Raw genomic sequence first — 22933 nt, forward strand, 5'->3', positions numbered from 1 at the left:
AAATATCAACTGATAAACTCCGAACCGTGTTTTGATCTAGCGCATAGAATTTGAGTTAATTTTCTTACTATTTTTCACAAGCGTAGAACTAAAATCACGCTGCCATGTGCCCCATAACAACGGATAAACAGAAACATATTTATGATTACTATTATTATACAATCATATAGGTAAGCTTGAATTGCATACCACTAACAACATAATTAATACTTAAAACTCTGAGAGAGAAAAAAAAAAAAAAAAAAGAATTACTAATTACTACAAAGAAGTCTTTTAAGAGACCAAAACTTCATTTAAGTTCATGCAAGAAACTGATTTTCTCAGTGCTTAGGGGTGAGTGAAGGAAATGAAGGAATGGACTGTAGTATTAACTTACGGCTGCTTCTCTGTCCAGGAGACAATCCAATGGATTGAGGAGGAGAAACTCTCTTACTGTTGGGAGAACCAGACTTGACACCACTGTTCGGAGAAGCATTTCTCTGGAGTATCTCTGGCATTTCCTCTTTCCGGTCATGGATGTTGGCTAGAGGCTGAATAGAATTCAGCTTTCCAAACCTTGGAGTACCATATAATCCTGAGGAGGATCCTCCAATGGAAAGAAGTGAAGAACGCGGTGGTTTCTTGCTCTTAGATGAAAAAGGCTGAATTGATGAACTGGCCATATAAAAGTGATGTTAAAAGATTGTAACAACATCTAACCATGCAAAGAACCAGTACGAACTGTTAAAAGTAATATACCCGCAAATCTGTAAAGGTGTTGCAGGAAGAGCAAAACTTGTTTTCTGCTCTGCATCATTGTGTACTGTAGTTATCTGTAAGCTTCTATTAACAGCTCTCTTTTCCTGTTCAGCATCTCCTTCTATTTCGACTTCTGTTTCTGTAGAAGTAGAGCCTACATTATTAGATAATAAAGAACTTCAGTCAAATATCAGAGTGATGCACGTCACTGATTTATGTCAACTTGGCACCAAAAAAGAGAGTAAAAGAACCAAGTGATTACCATTATAAAAAAGTAAACAACCGAGTGAGAAAGGGAACAGAGTGGACCAAACTCAATCAATACATGAAACACCTTAAATAGATTTGACGATTAAAACAAACTTACCATCCTTTATACCAAATGCATTCTTGCAACCTTCACATCTGCAATTAATGGAGCATCCAACACCACCCTATAGATCCAAAAATACTATGTCAGAATTGGCTTAACAGATAACAGGGACACAAAAATGCACCATGAGACAAACCTGATAGCATTCACAATATTTCTTTAGGCAACCAGATTTCTTGCAGTTACATCCTCTTTTATGCCTAGCTGAAGCAGGAGTCTTGCTGGATTCTTCCTGTACAAATCAAAACATCTGAATGATATACCATAATTACTAAGAAAAACAATAGAGCACATAGCAGGGGACTATTTTCTCACCCCAACTTCAATCATAACATCAGAGTTTCGGATTACTTTTGGAGCAAATGCAAGGGGATTGCGAGATTCAATCTGCTTTCTAGTTGCAAGGACAGTGTCTTCATAAATCGGTTTGTTGAAACATTCTTGGCATGAACATGGTTCCACACAGTAAACACCAGCAGCGAAGCACTCACAGTAGCTGCATAGAGATAGCAGCATGTTTATTTTTAAACGTGTATAAATAGTTACAAAATTGGTCAACAATTTTAATAACCTTTGTCGTTCTAAATCAGTTCCCCTATCATCTACAGACATTCTTATCTAGGAGTTTATTTCATGATATTTACCGTACTGTGTCTTCAATCATAATCATTATCTTAAATGGAAAAAAGATGCAATACAATCCAAACTGACGTGCATCCAACTATCAGCTTCAAGAATCATACAAAAACTACATAAGAGCATTTCTAAGTAGTATATAGAGCATAGATAGTTAAGCTTCATAGAAGCACAGGACTGAAATTTTCTGATCACTTGGGCAAGTTTAAAATTGAGATAGAATGTAAAGAGTTAAAGAATTGATGCAGCAAGACCCTAAACAATATTATTAGATAAGAACTAATGATCCTAATCCTAAACAATAACAGCCTTATGTCAGACTACAACGACAAGTATTACACAAGCAAAAAATATAAATTGATAAGAGAAGTAAGTTTAATAAGTAAGAACTTACAGCTTCAAACATTTTGATTTCTTACAGTTACAACGCTTACAGGCTTCACTTTCTCCACCGCTGTCCGATCTACGTCTGAAAGAAGTGATTCATAGTATCACGCATGCAAATTTTAAAAAGTAGAATTCACACATAATACACAATTAATGTACGTACTTCTTCTTCTTTGGGCTACTGTGATCTAAAACTTCATTGACCATGCATCCTGATCCTAGAGCAGCATTTTCTGCATTCAAAATACCATCTTCAAGAGGACATGTATCGATATCCGAAGAGGTTACAACCAAATCACTGTTTACAATTTGTTGACTATTTGACAGATTGAAATAAGCAGCCGATCCACAGACACTTATTGGTTGTCCTCCAGGGGGGAAGGCATCATGGTTTATAATTTTGTGGTCCACTGATGTTGCTGCAAGTGTATTCAAGTGCAAACCAATTCCTGGTAGTCTGCGCTTAGGGGCATTACTCGCAGGCTTTAAAGGAACTACACATTTGTCACCGGAAGCAGTATTCTCATTAGACTGCAACAGCATTGAAGAACTACAATTAGAGCCATCATCCACGCGTTTTCTGCGAGAACCCACCATCTCAAATACCAGACAGCGTCTTCTCATACCACGTTGAAGATTAGAAGCAATCTGCGCAACCAAAAAAGCAACATGAAAATGATTTAGACAGACTGGTAAAATTACAATGAGAAAGTAAATGATTATCAATTCTAAAAAGCAATACGCCAGCAAATAAATTCTCTATTATATGAACTGCCTCATCATAAAATTCTACTGTTCCAAATGAGGTCTCTTTTTAATTAATGCTACAAAGGGAAAAAAAACTCAATATCATATAGATTTATGTCAAATATTTCAGAATGAGCAATGTTTTCCGGGTCAATGGAACAATAAACTATAAATATATCTCTAGTATTCCAAAATATATCGAGTCCAGCGGAAAAATCATTATTTAACTAACAAAGATTTGAAAAGCTTTATACGATCAACGAAAGTCTCATCTTTATAATTGGATAAAATGGAATGGTAAATATTTCTGATAAGAAGCAACATACAGTCAAAGATTATCGAAGGCCAAAGAAGAAACGCCCACAGGACTGAAAGACTATAATTCGAGTTACGCTTGAGACAAAATTAAAAATAGACATACTGAAGCAGAGCACAGTAATAAATAATAGATAGAACATGACTATGATTCGAGTCACACTTATGACACAAAAAAAAACATAACCAAAGCAAAACACAGTTATAAATAGTAACATAGATCATGCGAAAGAGAGAAGGCAATAACCAAGTGCTCACCTCATCGTCCACATTATCACCATTGTCACCAGCCACAGGCTTGCTCTGTGAAACAAGTATGTCTTGATCTGTAACTACTGACATATCACGGCCGCATTCAAGCTGAGAATTGTTATCTGCACTAACTGCATTAACAGCTAAAGGATTTTGTAAATCATTAGTTAAAGAACTACAGAAACCCATTCCAGGTTCTATTGATCTTTGACTAGGATCAATTAAAGTCTTCGAATCATTCGGTGTATCAAACAGCAGTAGGTCACCTTCATCAGAAAATAAATTCTCCCAATCGCATCCTGCAGATTCTTTATTTTCCTGGATATGGCTCGGCCCCTCCAAATGCACTTCTTTTTCTATAGATTCTTTTCCTGGGCGAATTTGAACATATGGAATAAGTTCTTTAGAAGAGCCGGCCAATTCTGGTATGCAATTGGTTTCCAAGCCACAATGAGAAGCTTTAGCGCAATCAGGGCTAACACATTCATAGCTTGAGGTTTGTGGGAGCTCAATAGCAACATTTGTTTCATAAAGTGGCTCGGCAGATGATTTACCAGCTACGTCCACATGATTATCATTTTGTTGTTGCTCAACATTATGAGGAATGTCAGTAGCTTCTCCACTTTTATCCTCTTTGTCTCCATGACTAGAAGAGAACTCAGAGTTGGATGGGTCAGAGAACTGATGCCTGAATAAAGAACATGGATCAACAAAAATCTGCAATCTTTATATTATAGTATAATAAAAGGAGATATAACAATTCATCAAGAAAGATTGTGATTACCTCCTTAACACTCTACTATCCCTCAAAGTACTGACATGAGGTGAAGTGAAAACAGATGGAGGAGATGAAAAGGTAAGCGAGTTAAACGTCTGAGTAATGTGTACGGACTTCACAGAAGTGATAGGAGAAAGGCTATTGAGATAATTGAAGACGGGGGAATCCTGCAAGTCATAATTCAGAAGAAACTTCACATTCACAGCAAATATCACAAACATGAATTGGTAATTTCAGCTGTACTAGGCACGTAATCATGAACAAGCTAACTAACAAAAAATATAGTCAAACTGAACCCATGAAGTGTTAAATTTACATTAGCTTTCACAAATATGCATAAGGGTTGTGAGTGATTGAATGCAAAATTAAGAGATTCGACACTGGACAGTGCCATTGTTTGCTGAAAAACACCAGGACTCATACAACCTAATAGTCTTGAGCTTAAGCAGACACAGACCAACCTAAACACACAATATAATGCCCAATACTCACAGGTAAACGAAGCAAAAGCAGATAATATGTCAACATCGATTTCTCCCTCATCCACCACCACATTACACTTTGCAATAACAAAAAATGTAAAAATAATTTCACTAACCCCTCCAATTAGTAATCACTTCAACATTATCCAACAATAATAGTAAAAGTGTAAATCACCCAAACTGACAGAAAGAAAAACCCTAATTAGTAGCCACCAAACGGATCTCACAAGTTACACCAAATCACTCACAGATTCACACATTCAAGTCAACCCCAATTCAACACACACCAAAAACACCTACAAACCAAAACACCTACAAACCAAAACACCACAAAAGCATTTACCGAATTAACAAACACCCAAATCCAACATATCAAACACAGATTCACAACCCCACATCCCCAAATCTTCAAAAAACCCCAAAAAAAGTCCCAACTTTAATTAAATCAGAAATCACCTCGAATTTGGAGACAGGGGGAGCGAGTTGATGCTTCCTCTCAGGAGTATCCATTACAACACAACCCCCTCTCCCACTCTCACTCTCTCTCTCTGCATTCACACTCTCTTCACCCATTTCTCTACAACCCCACAAAATAAAAACACACACCCACCCTCTATCTCTCTATCTCTCTATCTCTATCTCTATCTCTATCTCTATCTCTCTCTCTCTCTCTCTCTCTCTCTGAATGTGTGAGTATATTTGAGAAGGGGGGAGGGCGGGAGAAGAGGGGAGTAAATAGAAAAGAGATTTTCTCGTGCCGAGGGAAACACCCCCAACCCCACACTGGTCCAACACACACTTTCACACACACTGATTAAAGAAGCAATGCACTGTGATGTTTGTATGTATTTGTATCTTCTCTCTCTCTGTGTGTAGGTTTTTTAAGTGCGAATTATAGAGGTGAAAAAAGTAACGTACACTGTAATTTACTGGGAAATGTTTTACTGCAAGCGGTCCGGTTTATTTATTTATTAAGATTTTTAATGGAGCAGTCTTGAGAAGGTCAATGTCTCTAATAAAAAATTAACAAAATTAACAAAATTTTTGGTGTTGAGTGAGCTGTGTTAAGTATATCCATAGGTTTGTGAGTTATCGACTAATTTAATTGAGGATCCTATGAGACAGTATTACAGTGAGGCAAATTTAGTTCATAATCACAAAAAATATGTGAATATTTTAATACATGTTATTAAAAAAATGAGAAAAGACCTCATATCTCACTAAAAACACAAGTGATGTCCCAAATAAGAGAATCGAGAAAATAATCTCAAATATCATTTATTAACACAGTGTAGTTTAGTGTATTTAATTTGAAAGGAAATGTTGGATCATATAGCATTCGGTTCTGTTATGTCCCAACCGAACGATACACGATATAGCCTTGTATTTGTTTAATCCCATCAAAACCTCTGCATCCTGTAGTGTTTTGTTGTTTTAACCTATCAAACAGAACGTTACATCTAATAGCGTTGTGTTCTTGTGACCTAACATTATATCATATAACGTTAATAAGTGATATCGAGGGTCAATTTTTCAAATCGTGATATCTGAGATATTAATGTTTCAAATTGTGATAGTGAAAACCAACACCCTTAAAAAATTATACGAAGATAGTAATGTTTCGGATGAGATTTGAAATCGGTTGATATTTTTCATTTTGTATATAAAGTTGAAGTCAATTTACAAGTAACTTACACGTATTCGGGATAATATTGGAGGTGGAAGATCGAAACTACATCCTAATCATAAAATATTTATCTATTAGTATATAAGTTTATTGATTTAAAAATCATTATTGTGTATAATTTCAGGTGATATATCACTAATCAAATGCACTACTGTATAGTATAGATGGGTATTCATTTTGTCCCGCTCAATCCCGATCCTGCTCCGTTCGAGTCAGGATTTTAGGGATATGATAAAAATATATCATATTTTATAACTTTTCATTCTTTTATTAAAATATAAAATTTGCTGAAATCCCGCGAAGATCTTCGTTCCCTGTTTGAGGCGGAGATCGGGAAAAAAATTAATCCCCGAGATTCGGTCCTACCCCGATTCGCCCCGTGCCCATCCTTATTGCATACAGTAGATTATATAATTTGAGAGCCTCAAAATATTATGTCCACACGTATGTGATAAAGATGGGTGAACACCGTGACAAGCGATTCTTCTATACTTTTATCATCAAACGTTTGTTATCCCGTGAATTCTAATTTTTTATGTTTGTATATGATATCGATAGTTGGTAGATTAATAATTTAGTGAAAGCAGAGAATTACTTCAATGACCAAAAAGACAAAATAGAGAATTACAGTGGAAATGATTTAAAAAAATTAATAAACAGATAGACATCTACGAACCCTTGTTTGTATGAAGTGACAACGAGTTTGGTAAATGTATACCACAAGAAGTGAAGCTCATTGGAATAGATTGGAAACGTTTTGACTTTTTGTTCATAAGAATTTGCATGTTGAGTTTGGTTTTTATGAGAAGTTGCACAAGTAAACAATAGGGTGGGTGCGTGCACCGTACGTAGAGGTGGACCGCTGAATTGATAGACCAGATCACCAGAACGAACCTATTCAAGGTTTGCGGACTACGGAGCATGGAGGCGCAGAGGGTGCCGGCTTGGTTTTGACCTTAAACTGTTATCGAACCCGTATTTCGGTTCAATCTAATTTTTATATGAGTTCTACTCCCTCTGTCCTATTTTAACTGATGTTTGACTTTTTAACACGTATATTGAGGTGTAAAAAAATAATATCTACGCTTGATAAAAAATTTCAATTCTTATATCAAATAAAAATTTAGACTCTAAACTTTTATTTGATATAAATTTTATAAAAAATAATTATGTTTTAATGTGTTTTTTCTAACACCTTAGAATACGTGTAAAAAAGTCAAAAGCAGTTAAAATGGGACGGAGGGAGTATATGATAACAATCGTACCCGAAAGGGAAAATTAATTCTAAAGTCCTTGAATTATATGCACTTTTTTTTAGGTCCTTGACTATAAATGTCAATTTATAAGTAATTCAACTCTTGATTTTTTTCTACTTGGGTCTTTCCGTTAGATCTGTTTTGACGTCGTTAGTTTTTCCGGCGAACTTGGTCGGAAAAGCTCAAATCCGGTGAGTTCGAATTTTCCGACGAGGCTAATTTGAACATTAAAAATCACAAAAATTATATGAACATGCTCATAATCACACGATCTATCAATCTATATCATTATAATTCGAATAAAAGCTATTAAAATGAAAACTAATATTCAACTCAAAATTCGGAAATTACCAAACTAAATTTTGATGGTATAAATGGATAGGGGATTAAAAAACGAGCAATTTGATTACTCAAGTTTCAAATTTGGATACCGAATTCACCTTCAAAGTTATCTTTGATTCTCATGAACTTAAGAAGAACTAACGGCGTCAAACCAGATCTAACGGAAGGACCCAAATAGAAAAAAATTAAGAGTTGAATTAGTTATGAATTGACATTTATAGTTCAGGGACCTAGAAAAAAAAGTGTCTATAGTTTAGGGACTTTAGAATTAATTTTCCCTAACCGAAAAGATCAAATGGTTTTTTGGGTTCGGTCTGTTCACCAGTTTCGTTTTTTTAAGTTTAAAATTATTTATTATAATATATGAATATATGAATAATCATAATATTGAAATTTATTAAATGTGTGGGATTTAATTTTATTAATAACAAAAATTTATGGATATAGAATGAAGATAATGGTTTAGAAATTAAAAGAATAAATTATTTTTAAAATCACATAAAGTATACAAAAATAATAGAGTATTGGAACACATAATTGGATAAAATATAATCTAATCATCTAATTTATAAATTTTTATTCCACGATATTTGTAGATATCCGACAATCTGCGGATTACGTTTTACAACATAAATATTATAATCAAAAGATAACAATAACTTTTATAAATAGCATGACACTATGTTCTGCGGTATAACTCATAAACAAAACAATAATCTCAGCACTTGTTAAAATTGAAAATTTTAGTGATTAATTGATAATTATATTTAAAATTACTTATAAAAGATTAATTATTTAATTTGAATGCTTTGATATTATCTATTTTAGAATAAACAATTATAACTAACATTTCAATACTTCAATTTATTTTGTGCTTGGTAGAAAATGAGATGTTATACAGTGACCATTGGGACTTGGGTCACATCCCGAGTACTTTTAGAAATCGGGTGACGCACCAAATTTCGAATTTAAAAATAAGTCGAATTATACTGGTCCGAATACAAGAATTTGGATAATCCACAAATCCATCATAAGTGTGACGCCCCGGCCCGGGATGACCTCAGCAACACGACCCGGGGTGTCATTCTACTGAACACACCGAAATACATCTTCATAATCTCAAACTTTAACATAACTTAAAGGCATATTTTACCTTACATCAGAGTCTTACATCACTCTTCTAAAAGTTCACAAATATTTCTTTCGATTACATAATACTTCTCCTAAACTTCTACTTGCAAATCCAATCAAGTCTAGCACTTCGGTTCATCACACTTTTACTCTTGCCTGAATATCCTTCTCCAGAATTCTTCCCTGTAAGGTTAGTGCATAAAAAGGGATGAGCTCATGAAGCTCAGTAAGCATATACGTACATTCCAACTGAGTTTTATTCACAAAACTTGGTGAACCAAATCAATATTTCATCAAAGTCATCAAAACAGTTTCACACATCAAGATGAGTATGAGTATTCAAACACGTTCAAAGTTCACACGTTCTACTGTTGGGGATCCCGGCCAGCTAAACAATTGGTTTAGCTTTCCTTCCCGAAGGAAGTATCATACTTACTTCCCGAAGGAAGCATCACACACAGAACAAATGTAAGAATACTCATTTCTCATCAGAAGTCATCAACAAAATGTTCACCGAAACATCATAAAATATCACAGTGAAGGGTACAGTATATACTTACAGTGCACCACGTTCCAGTTTAAGTTGATTACTCAATCTCGCCTTCCAGATAATCAATCTTCTATATCACAAAATAATAAATTTAGAATCTTATCTTATAAGGACAATCTCGTAGAATCTACTTATAATTCCTCATTTAATATTTACTTAGATCGTTTCTCATTTATTCTAAATTACCCTTTTTATTCAATAAATCCACTAATTTAGTTAAGTATTTATTAAATCAACCAAATTATAAATCTATTTAATATATCTCAAATCCAAAATTAGGCATCACCATCAAATCCGAAATATTATTTACTTAAATTTTCATGTTTTACACTTTTACTAATTCCATTGTTTAATCCCTCAAATTATTTAAATACTAATATTCAATATTCTAGCCAATGAGGAGCTGACACATCATCATCTTCTACAACACACCCATCTAGTTTCTCTCTCCCCGAAGTCAACACCCATAGCCAAACTTTGACCAACCATAACTCCCTCATTTTTCATCCAAATCATATGATTCAAGAGTCGATTCCATCTATTTTTTCACAAGGAATCCAAATATGTATTTTATTTTACAATCCGACACTAAATTAGTGCACAGCGGATTATTATCAGAACCCATTTTTAATAAAATTACTAAACTGCCCCTCAACTCCTCTCCCTCATCTCTCCTTCTTTCTGCCCAGCAGCCACGCTCCGGCGATTCGCCGCCTCAGCTCCGCCTTCGACCTCCCTCTCCCTCCAGTTCTCTCTCTCTCTCTCTACACACACCCAACTCGACACACACAACCCATTAGCCAACTCAATTTCTCGCTCACTGTCTCTCCTCTCACTACTCCGATCAGCCGCCGATGAGACATTGCCGGCGAGCTCCGCTCGGCGGTGCTCCGGCCTATCTCTCTCCGGCAGCCATCCTCCCAACCAACACTCTCTCCCAACAATCAAAATCCAACCTCAATTAATTCAGCTTTACCAAGTCAACACCAAAAACCAAAATTATGAATAACCCTAATTAAGTTTTTGGAGTTTAATTTCTACAACTTTGCACACGGATGTAAATATTAAGTTATAAACATGAATTATAAACCACCTTTCTTATGAATTTTACTATATTAAATTATTAATACACCATATGTGGTCCCAGTAGAGAAGTGAAAGCATGCTCCTTCATTTACCATAAATATATATGTATTTGAAGCACAAGACTAGACCATTACCTCTTTTAAGTTGTTTTAATTCTCTTTTCCTTTTAATCTCCCAAAGCTTTCTTTCTGCCGGACTTTCTTCACTTGTTTTCTTCTCCTCGGCTCACTTTTTAACTTCTTTTATCCAACAAAACTCTAGGCACCCCAAAGTTGGGTTTTTATAGAGCTCCCCTTAATTGCGATTACTCCTAATATCCATTAATTAATTTTTAACTATGCACTTTGCTTGGCCGCCAAGTATCGAGACTTGGGCACCAAGTGATTATGCTTGCGTTCCAAGTTTCGTAACTTGTTCCCTAAGTTCCGTCTCACTATTAATAATTCCCACTTCATTTATACTTTTCATAATTGTGAATATGAAATAATTAAATCTTTGTACAAAATAATTAAATAAGTATATTATTAACTATTTTAATATTTTCTAATCAATCCCCAAATTTATAAAATAATAGAAATAATCATCTTGGCTAAAACGTAATATTTATTCACAAGTCATTAAATAAATATTCATGTCTACTATACCTTTCATATGAACGCAGCTATCGCGTTAATATACATATTTAAATTAACGACAGGCCCACACCAAATAATATTACGTGTTTTCTAGAATTCTTAAAACTACGACCTTAATATTTCCCGCATTATAAATCTTATTAAATCCGAGACTAATAAAATAGTCCTTTTTGCACAATAAATAATTAAATTAAATAATCATACTTGTAAATTTCACGGGTGTTACACTCTTCCCTCCTTATAGGATTCCGTCCTCGGAATCCCGATTGGTGCTAAACAACTCTGGTTGCACTAACGTCTCATAAATCCTTCCCTCCTTATGCTTTAAATTCTTAACTTCTAATCCTAGCTTTTCCATTTCTCGAATCAATTCATGTGGTAACGACATAACATTAACTCTTTCTTTTCTACTTAATGCATCATCAACTAAATTTGCTTTCCCTGTGTGATAGTTAATCGTACAGTCATAGTTCTTTATCAATTCTAACCATCTCATTTTTGTCTCATATTTAACTTCTTTTGAGTAAACAAGTATTTTCAACTCTTATGATCTGTAAATATCTCACACTTCTCACCATAGCAGTAATGTCACCAAATCTTTAAAGCAGATACTATAGCAGTTAATTCTAGGTCATGGGTAGGATATCTCAATCCGTAGTCCTTAAGTTGTCCAGAAGCATATGTTATCACTTTTCCATGTTGCATAAGAACACATCCTATTCATAAAATCCATAAATGCTATAGGTGGATTAGTCAATCCGAAGGCATCTCTTAAAACTTACAATGTTCATATCGGGTCCTCAAGTCCACCTTAGGTATATTTTTAGGCTTAATCCCTAATTGATGGTATTCAGATCTCAAATCTAGCTTATAAAAGTAAGACGTTCTCTTCAATCGATCAAACAAATCAACAACCTTAGGTAAGGGTTATATTATATAACTTTCAGTAATCGATGTGGCATCCTTCAAATACGGGGGTCTCGATTTAACGTCACCATACAACACCTTCTTAAAACACTTTTTCAAAGCAACTGTATTTTGAGAAGAACAAAATCAAATTATTTGAAATCTTAGCATTTTGAAAAGAACTTAAAGGAAATAAGAATTTTGAAAACTTTCTTGGATATATAAAAGTCTTTCACAATGGTAATCACCAATCAATGAGTTTTCAAATAGCTTTCATTTGAAATAAAAGGATGACTGAGAGATCAATAATGATCAAGAGAACTAAGTGTTGCGTGTCTAAATTAAGACACTACTAAAGGTTGTTAACCTTCTTGTAATCACAACACACACAAGTGATGGCGTCCCATCCAACTCCTATCACACAGACAGGTATACCTTGTGTCCCCTATTATTAGGGTTGTTCATCTCAATCGGATTAAAGAAATATCAAGGAAATAAGATTTATCTCAAAGATTTGCTTTCGAACGATTTTCTCACAACTTGGTCAAACTTTATCTACTATAATTACTTCTTAGTCAACTAAGTATATATCACACGAGACTCTTCTATAACTTGTTTAACTTCCCGCCAATAATCAGCCTCTCTATTAAGCATATAAGTATCAAAGATGATTTTCTTATTCTCTTCTGCACCAAATATTTCAAAAGTCTTCTTTATTTCTCTTAGCCATATCTTGGCCTCAACAGGATCTACAGTCCCTTTTACTCTGGGGGTTCTAGCTATAGTAAGTACTAAACACATAGTTTATCCGCACATTCACAACTATGATCCATATATCCCCTAGACCACTTTTCTAACTTAAAATCACACTAATCTAGAGTCTTAATCCTACTTTCGCCGATTCTCGAACCTATAGCTCTGATACCACCTGTGACGCCCCGGCCCGGGATGACCTCAGCAACACGACCCGGGGTGTCATTCTACTGAACACACCGAAATACATCTTCATAATCTCAAACTTTAACATAACTTAAAGGCATATTTTACCTTACATCAGAGTCTTACATCACTCTTCTAAAAGTTCACAAATATTTCTTTCGATTACATAATACTTCTCCTAAACTTCTACTTGCAAATCCAATCAAGTCTAGCACTTCGGTTCATCACACTTTTACTCTTGCCTGAATATCCTTCTCCAGAATTCTTCCCTGTAAGGTTAGTGCATAAAAAGGGATGAGCTCATGAAGCTCAGTAAGCATATACGTACATTCCAACTGAGTTTTATTCACAAAACTTGGTGAACCAAATCAATATTTCATCAAAGTCATCAAAACAGTTTCACACATCAAGATGAGTATGAGTATTCAAACACGTTCAAAGTTCACACGTTCTACTGTTGGGGATCCCGGCCAGCTAAACAATTGGTTTAGCTTTCCTTCCCGAAGGAAGTATCATACTTACTTCCCGAAGGAAGCATCACACACAGAACAAATGTAAGAATACTCATTTCTCATCAGAAGTCATCAACAAAATGTTCACCGAAACATCATAAAATATCACAGTGAAGGGTACAGTATATACTTACAGTGCACCACGTTCCAGTTTAAGTTGATTACTCAATCTCGCCTTCCAGATAATCAATCTTCTATATCACAAAATAATAAATTTAGAATCTTATCTTATAAGGACAATCTCGTAGAATCTACTTATAATTCCTCATTTAATATTTACTTAGATCGTTTCTCATTTATTCTAAATTACCCTTTTTATTCAATAAATCCACTAATTTAGTTAAGTATTTATTAAATCAACCAAATTATAAATCTATTTAATATATCTCAAATCCAAAATTAGGCATCACCATCAAATCCGAAATATTATTTACTTAAATTTTCATGTTTTACACTTTTACTAATTCCATTGTTTAATCCCTCAAATTATTTAAATACTAATATTCAATATTCTAGCCAATGAGGAGCTGACACATCATCATCTTCTACAACACACCCATCTAGTTTCTCTCTCCCCGAAGTCAACACCCATAGCCAAACTTTGACCAACCATAACTCCCTCATTTTTCATCCAAATCATATGATTCAAGAGTCGATTCCATCTATTTTTTCACAAGGAATCCAAATATGTATTTTATTTTACAATCCGACACTAAATTAGTGCACAGCGGATTATTATCAGAACCCATTTTTAATAAAATTACTAAACTGCCCCTCAACTCCTCTCCCTCATCTCTCCTTCTTTCTGCCCAGCAGCCACGCTCCGGCGATTCGCCGCCTCAGCTCCGCCTTCGACCTCCCTCTCCCTCCAGTTCTCTCTCTCTCTCTCTACACACACCCAACTCGACACACACAACCCATTAGCCAACTCAATTTCTCGCTCACTGTCTCTCCTCTCACTACTCCGATCAGCCGCCGATGAGACATTGCCGGCGAGCTCCGCTCGGCGGTGCTCCGGCCTATCTCTCTCCGGCAGCCATCCTCCCAACCAACACTCTCTCCCAACAATCAAAATCCAACCTCAATTAATTCAGCTTTACCAAGTCAACACCAAAAACCAAAATTATGAATAACCCTAATTAAGTTTTTGGAGTTTAATTTCTACAACTTTGCACACGGATGTAAATATTAAGTTATAAACATGAATTATAAACCACCTTTCTTATGAATTTTACTATATTAAATTATTAATACACCATATGTGGTCCCAGTAGAGAAGTGAAAGCATGCTCCTTCATTTACCATAAATATATATGTATTTGAAGCACAAGACTAGACCATTACCTCTTTTAAGTTGTTTTAATTCTCTTTTCCTTTTAATCTCCCAAAGCTTTCTTTCTGCCGGACTTTCTTCACTTGTTTTCTTCTCCTCGGCTCACTTTTTAACTTCTTTTATCCAACAAAACTCTAGGCACCCCAAAGTTGGGTTTTTATAGAGCTCCCCTTAATTGCGATTACTCCTAATATCCATTAATTAATTTTTAACTATGCACTTTGCTTGGCCGCCAAGTATCGAGACTTGGGCACCAAGTGATTATGCTTGCGTTCCAAGTTTCGTAACTTGTTCCCTAAGTTCCGTCTCACTATTAATAATTCCCACTTCATTTATACTTTTCATAATTGTGAATATGAAATAATTAAATCTTTGTACAAAATAATTAAATAAGTATATTATTAACTATTTTAATATTTTCTAATCAATCCCCAAATTTATAAAATAATAGAAATAATCATCTTGGCTAAAACGTAATATTTATTCACAAGTCATTAAATAAATATTCATGTCTACTATACCTTTCATATGAACGCAGCTATCGCGTTAATATACATATTTAAATTAACGACAGGCCCACACCAAATAATATTACGTGTTTTCTAGAATTCTTAAAACTACGACCTTAATATTTCCCGCATTATAAATCTTATTAAATCCGAGACTAATAAAATAGTCCTTTTTGCACAATAAATAATTAAATTAAATAATCATACTTGTAAATTTCACGGGTGTTACAATAAGTCTCAAAAGAGCATGATTTGTTGGTAAATTGGTAACAGTATCTATGCAAATTGGTAACAGTATCTATGCAAATGTTTTTATAAATGAAATTTCATTTCATTTCATTTTCACTTCCCGAATAATATACAAATGTTTTTAATATTTATTTGTTATTGGATATATTATCCTTAATTTTTAATATATATTAGTTGTTATATATATTGACTTATATTATTCTTGTTCCATTGTCTACACTTTCAGGATGCTTGGAAGAAGACGGGTTTTTCTTTTCGGACATTAAAGTTTTATTGTCTAAATTTTCCCGGTCATCTTGCATGTCCGATGGTTAGATGATAAACTTTCTTGAATGAAAGAATTATCACGGTGAATTGCCGAATCTTTTCGTTGAGATCCATTCTCATTGTAAAAAAAAAAAGTCTCCCAACCATCCCACTTAAGATTCTAACGTCGTCGTTACATCGAAATGGATAATTCATAAGGCTCCTCGATATGAGACCGGCGTTGGGGTGCCCATCAGCCCATGGGTTACCAAAACCCGCCCAAACCGACCCAACCGACCCGACCCAACCCTAAACCAACCCGAAAATATTTAAATCGAATTTTGATTGGGTTGAAAATTATTAAAATTGACTTCAATGGGTTGGGTTAGGATTTTGCCTATAACCCGCCCATTCTAATCCGACCCGCATATTTTATTTACTTTTCACATATTTTATTTGTTTTTAGAGAAACAATTTTAGGTGTCGTTCTATCTAAACCAACATTATATCATATATCACTTAAATTCATAATAAGTGCGTGAAATAATTTCTAATTTGAACGAATCATGAGTTCCGCTTAATAAGAACTAAGCTATTGGCAAACAAACTCGATAATGAACTCAACTTGTATCGAAAAAATTGTGAAAATACAAAACTAGGTGATCCTACCTCACACTCATTTTCTAGTAACCTATTCTAACCGACCCAAACCAAAATAAATTCTAACCGACCCAACCCGATGAAATTTAAACCGAGCTTTAATTGGGTTTAACATATAACCCGCCCAACCCGACCCGTGGGCACTCCTAGGATTGGGGTGTTACAAACTCGCCCACTTAAATTTTTGGTCAAGTTGAAACGGATGGTCCATAGATTGGTTTCATATCCCCACCTCTGAATTCTTGTTTTTGTAAAAATAATACCACCAGTCTTTGTATACCCACTTTTGCTAACTTAGATAATCAAATTTTTGATAATGAGATTTTGACAACCCAAATCAAATCCCAAGTTTTTTTTCAAAAACTGAGGTCATGTCTCGAACTTCAAATCTGAAAATAAACCAAAGTATACTGGATCCAAACATAACAATTTGAGTAATTTACAATTTTACCACAACTCTCAAAAAATCTTGATTTGTTGGTAGAACTAATAACAATATTTATGTTTATAAATTAAATTAAAATATTCACACTTATCGACGTGGAACTCAACTACTACGTGTCCATGACATTTTAACATCATCGGAAGGGTTAGTAATTTGAAGACATTTTAACATCATCGGAAGGGTTAATAATTTGAATTTTCTATGATGTGCTCATGGGCACACAATAGTCCCTAACTCTCATGAGAATACTAGTTGATTGGTGGATGGGTAATAAATATTGATGACCCCCCCCCCCCCCCCCCCCCCGGCTCATTTACACCAATTCTACCAATCAAATAAAGCCATTTTCATGAGAGTTGGTGTTTATTGTGTACCCTTGGGCACACATTAGAAAGACTTTTAGGTACTGTTTGGGGTTGCTGTTGCAGACAGCAACAGCAGCTTTTTGCTGAAAAGCAGGTGAAAAACTGTTTGGTAAATCGAAAAGCAGCTTTTCCGAACAGCAGCTTTTAGCTGAAAAGCTGCTGTTAGAAAAAGCAGGTCCTCCCATGCTTTTGGAAAAAGCTGTTTTTCAGCTTTTGCAGAATGCTGTTATAGATTTCATTATAAATCCTTACCAAAAACATTATTATTTTTTATATTATAACTCAAATAAGTTAATATCAAAAAATTACCAAACAGTTATCTGATTTCTACAACAGCACTTATTTTACCAGCACTTATTCTGACAGCACAGCAATTTTTAACAGCACTCCCAAACAGACCCTTACTCCCTCCGTCTCAATTTATAGGTCTAGTTTGGAAAAAAAATTGTCCCAAAATACTTGTCCCTCTCTTCTTTCAATACAAATTTATCTACATATTAATTGTGATTTTTTTGAAACTCAACATTATTCTCATTTCTCAATGCACTAAATCCCTATATTTATTGTGATTTTTTTGAAATTCAACTATATTCTCACTTATCAATACACTAATCAATGATACATTAGATAATATTCTACCTAACCAACTTTTTTCTTAATATGTGTGTTTATTCCAAAATGGACCTATAAATTGAGACGGAGGGAGTAATAATTTAATGGAAATTAAAATTTTGCGGACATTCACAGAACTCTATTAAACATTTAAACTGCATTGTTTTGGCGCTCAATAATAATTTATGAACCAATACTAGTATATCGTACTTCGTAGTAATCTGGTACAACTAAGGGCCACGGCAGAAAATGCTCCGACTATTTACACTGTCAGATGCTGCTCCTAAATATTGACTTCGAGTCTTTGACTACAATGTAAAGGATTTTTTGCATTTACAACTAACAACTACTCCTTCTCTTTGTATGCCACACATTTTTTAAATTTTTTCCCACCATTTGACATATAAATATATGAATAATTTTTATTTTGGTAATAATAAAAATTAATAATAAAATTATTTTCAATTTAAAATATTTACTTTAAATATTAACATAAATATAAAAATATTATAATATTATCATTTAATATATTATTTTGTTTTCAATATAGAACAAATTTAGTTAAATTAATTTTGATTATATATTTAAAACAAGCCATAAAACTAATATTTTAAATATAGCTAATGATTATAGATAATATTTCATGATCATAAATTCTTAAGGCTTCCATAAATTTTTTAACAATTATGTTTAATTTTAACTTTTCACATTGAAATTGCTCTAATTTAACTTATTTTCAGCGATCAGCCATGGTACTCTATTATTCTTTGTTCTTTCAATTATTCCCCAATAATAAAGGATCCCATCCCAATCACGTGAACAATCTTTAATAACAAAACCCCCAAGATTACACACCGGCTCGATCAACTAATCACACCACTCCAAAATACAATTTATTTATGATAATCTGTATGTGTACCTTGTTGCAATTGTACTTTACTTTCCCCACATTCCTCTGCAATGAGAAACTAGCATTGTGCTGTTATCATTGTGTTCATCCCATGCCTGGTTTTCTCACGTGACCCTTGTGCTCTGTCACGTGTCAGTAGCATAATTATCAGTCTTTATTTAAAAAATAAAATTATTGTTATTCCAAACTTTAGCCTGAGATTTAGAACCGAACAGACCACTATGTGTTTGTTCTCTTCCTTTATATGGACTTTTTGTGGCATGTCTGAGATTCCATTTGGAGTTTTACTAGTTGACTAATTATATAAACTCCAAACGTTAATCTTACTTTACATCTAGATTATTACCCAGAGGATTGATAATTGACAATTGAAGCATTCGATGGATTTATGTGTCAGACGGTTAATTTAAACTATATGTTCTTTTGGTAAATGTGGACAGTTGTAACTTGTGTAGAATAGTAATGTAGAAACAAGAACTTGGGTTGATTTCTGGTTTGGACTTTGGTAAAATGTCAAGTACATAAGTTAATTATTATCCAACTCTAAATTGTTGTGCTGGGGCGATATGGAATATTTTGTGTTCATAAATTTAAGTTTTAACGTGCATGTATCTCTATATATCAAGTAAAACTGGGAAAATTAATTTTATATGGCATCACCTGTCTTAGATTACATCAATTACCCAAAATTCGTCCCGATGTCATCCAACAATTCATTTCAGGTCCACTAAAGCCGACTAAAATTCCAAACTACCGAAAGGATTCAAAAGAATTTAAAAACTAATACTCGATATCATTTACGTCAGGTTTAGGTCTAAACCAACTCGAGCCTCGCAAACCTTCTCGTATTCTTAAAATTATTATTTGCATTTTAATTTGTATTTAATCGTTTATACAGAATAAAGACTATAATAAAAATTAATGTACCTTCGTCTTTTCCTACTTGCAAATGAAAATGTAAATCCAGACATATTTGTAATAATTTATTGGGAAAATTTTGTCAATTTGTTTTACATATAAAAAACCAAGGGTTAAAATTTTGGGATTGGAATTCTAAATTTTGCATCGGCGTAAAATACCGAGTTTTAAAGCTTGAGCTGTTACTTTCACAAAAAGCACATAGTTGAAGCTTTGTCCATAACCCTAGAAAGCGAAAAGATATTGTTCGTAAAACCTGTAATAATGCAACTAAATTAATGGGGTAAAGTTTAGGTATCATGAGAATGGCACTTGTTTGGCTTGGTTATGTAAATAAACAAAGACTAAAATGTTTACGTATAATTTAGAGCCAGTATGTCAGTAGTTTTTGCCAAACAGAAGAGGAAGAACAGAAGATGATAAGCCTTGTCACCTAATTTTGTCGTACTTTGCATACCACTCCATTTGGCTAAATTGGCTACGAAGCATACCAAGGTTATTGTTCAGTCTGTTGAGGTCTGTGTATATGTAGGAGAAATCTTTATTTAGGAAGTTTAGGAGGGTTTGATTAACATGGAGGATGAACAAAAATCGAAATCTCAAATTCAATCATATATTCATATGTGGATTAACATTTTATTGTATAGAATGAAATTTTGTTCTTATTTGATGGATATATCACTTTTTGCACATATTTAAAATACTCGTGCCCATATTCTCCATTTATTCATATCATTTATTTTCATTCCAAATTTTCTTTCTCATCTGATCTGAACGCCTCTTACGGTGTCATTCTCGGTAAGACGGTAACAATAGTTAAATAATTAGATTAAAATTCATAATTCGTAGAATATATGGTGAAATTACATGTACTAAAATCAATTACACTACCAAGTATCAATTTTTGTTGAAATTTGAAATCTTTCTGTAAGAACAATGCAGTATTGCTGCATACACTGTCCCTCAATAATAAGGTTTTCTATCAATTACAGACTTAGAGCAACTCCAAGGCATTAGACCTCTTAGGTAAAAGTGTTTATGTGGCACCTACATGGCATCTATGTGACACATTTTAGACAATAGGTAAAAATTCTACACTCCAACCATGACCCTTTAGCAAAAAAATATAGATAACTAAAATTAGGATTGCTACATTTGTAAAACATCTAAAGCTATTCTGTATAATTTTAGATAATATAATTATACATAATACCATTGGAGTGAAACTAGAACCTCTTAGCTGATTATTTATATATCATATTATAGCTGTGAAACTAGAACCTCTTAGCTGATTATTTATATATCATATTATAGCTAACAAATATAAATAAGACCCTTGGAGATGATCTTACACAGTACAGTATTGTTATTATTCCAGGCTAGTCCTCTTTTACTCAGGCTCCTAGTAAAAATGTGCAATACGACATGCTTCGTAATTTTGGGTCAGGCTTGGGCTAGTGTAGCAACCTTAAGCTGGAAAAAAGAGTGCTGGAGCCCAACTAATATATAGCCCATCTCACGTAATATAATATCACGAGACGATGAAAGGTCTGGAAGTGTGCAAGTTGAACTCTGCAGATAGGGCTGTTTAACGAACCGAGCTGTTCGCGAACAAGCTCGAGCTCGGCTCGTTAAAAGCTCGTTCGGCTCGGCTCGTTAAGTTAACGAGCTCGAGCTCGAACACAAAAAATTGTTCGTTAAGTAAACGAGCTCGAGCCGAGCTTTTAGTATGTTCGGCTCGAGCTCGGCTCGAGCTTGGCTCGAGCTCGGCTCGTTAAAACTCGAAAAAATGTAATATTTTTGGGGTTTTTTTTATAATTTATATATGTTATTGAACTCAGAATTCAACATATAATTTATATATATATATATTTTAGTGATGTAACCAAAATTTCAGAAAATAATAATTTTATATGGTTTGCTATTTTAATAGTCAAGTAGAAGGTTAACTAGTACCGCTAACTAGTGTTTAATCCTAAATTAGTGTTTCAATTTTTTAAAAAATATTTCTTACCGATCCAACCGTATGGATGTTAACATATATACATTTTAGTGATATAAACAAAGTTTCAAAAAAATTAAAATTATTTGGTTAGCTATTTTAAGAGTCAACTAGCGGTTTGTCTTTATTTTTTTTCTGGCTCGGCTCGACTCGACTCGACTCGGCTCGGCTTGTATTTGTTCGCGAACAAGCTCGTGTTCGGCTCGTTAGTTAACGAGCCGAGCTTGAACACAATTTTTGTTCGATAAAAAAGCTCGGCTCGGCTCGACTCGTCAGAAAAAAAAATTAAAGCTCGGCTCGGTTCGGTCAAAACTCGGCTCGGCTCGGTTCGTGAACAGCCCTATCTGCAGACAACAAATTCAGGTCACGTGTTGCTTATATATGTTTATTTTTTTCTAAAAAATTAAGTCTTTAATATTTTTATTTTCTATACTTATTACTATTCAATATAATTTATATATCATTACTTTAATAAATCTTATTTAAATCATAATATTTTAATAATTACTAATGAAATCTTAACATACAAATTTAGAATTATTATGCAATAGTAAAATGAATTATATCATATACTTTACTAAATCTCATAAATAAAAAATATTTTTATACATAACATTATATAAGAATGAAAATATTATGCTACACTAATTACAAAATCAAAAAATATTAATTAATTAAAACATAAATAAACAAATATACAATATAAAAAAAGGTCTAGCTTATCGTAACAAACAAATCTCAAAAGAACTTATCTGTTCAACATGTATTTTTTTTGGCGGTAATATCTGTAGTAGTCCTAGTAAAAATCTGAATTAATTAAAAAAAAAGAGAAAAACGAACTACACGAAAGAGTCGGCGTGCTCTAGTAGGAGTATAGTTATATATATATATTATTTGCTTGTATGAGAATCCTTCTTCTACACCTGTTCGAT

The 22933-nt window shown here is 33.8% G+C and overlaps 1 protein-coding gene and 2 long non-coding RNA genes across 6 annotated transcripts; all 3 read right to left on the bottom strand.

Moving 5' to 3' along the window:
• Positions 1-124: 124 nt before the first annotated feature.
• Positions 125-5575, bottom strand: LOC108199449 (protein tesmin/TSO1-like CXC 2). 2 transcript variants are annotated; one of them, XM_017367261.2, is made up of 10 exons: positions 5165-5575; positions 4233-4393; positions 3455-4136; positions 2298-2782; positions 2142-2216; positions 1427-1607; positions 1248-1343; positions 1106-1172; positions 739-892; positions 125-654 (listed from the first exon to the last, which is right to left on the bottom strand). In XM_017367261.2, exons 1-10 carry the CDS (start codon positions 5279-5281, stop codon positions 321-323), a joined length of 2352 nt encoding a protein of 783 aa, XP_017222750.1. In that variant the 5' UTR covers positions 5282-5575; the 3' UTR covers positions 125-320. The 2 variants fall into 2 exon arrangements, with proteins under 2 accessions (XP_017222750.1, XP_017222751.1); XM_017367262.2 differs by having other exon boundaries at positions 739-877; positions 5165-5414.
• Positions 5576-8953: 3378 nt separating this feature from the next.
• LOC108199007 (uncharacterized) lies at positions 8954-11935 on the bottom strand. 2 transcript variants are annotated; one of them, XR_001802250.2, is made up of 3 exons: positions 10895-11935; positions 9685-9741; positions 8954-9307 (listed from the first exon to the last, which is right to left on the bottom strand). It is a non-coding gene; the product is annotated as an uncharacterized LOC108199007 (long non-coding RNA). The 2 variants fall into 2 exon arrangements; XR_001802248.2 differs by having other exon boundaries at positions 9685-9744.
• Positions 11936-12945: 1010 nt separating this feature from the next.
• On the bottom strand, positions 12946-15808 carry LOC108198958 (uncharacterized). Of its 2 annotated transcripts, none has more exons than XR_001802226.2 (3): positions 15097-15808; positions 13887-13943; positions 12946-13509 (listed from the first exon to the last, which is right to left on the bottom strand). It is a non-coding gene; the product is annotated as an uncharacterized LOC108198958 (long non-coding RNA). The 2 variants fall into 2 exon arrangements; XR_001802225.2 differs by having other exon boundaries at positions 13887-13946.
• Between the last annotated feature and the right edge of the window lie 7125 nt (positions 15809-22933).

The sequence above is a fragment of the Daucus carota genome, chromosome 8 (genome assembly GCF_001625215.2).
Source record: "Daucus carota subsp. sativus chromosome 8, DH1 v3.0, whole genome shotgun sequence".
Taxonomy (NCBI): Eukaryota; Viridiplantae; Streptophyta; class Magnoliopsida; order Apiales; family Apiaceae; genus Daucus; species Daucus carota.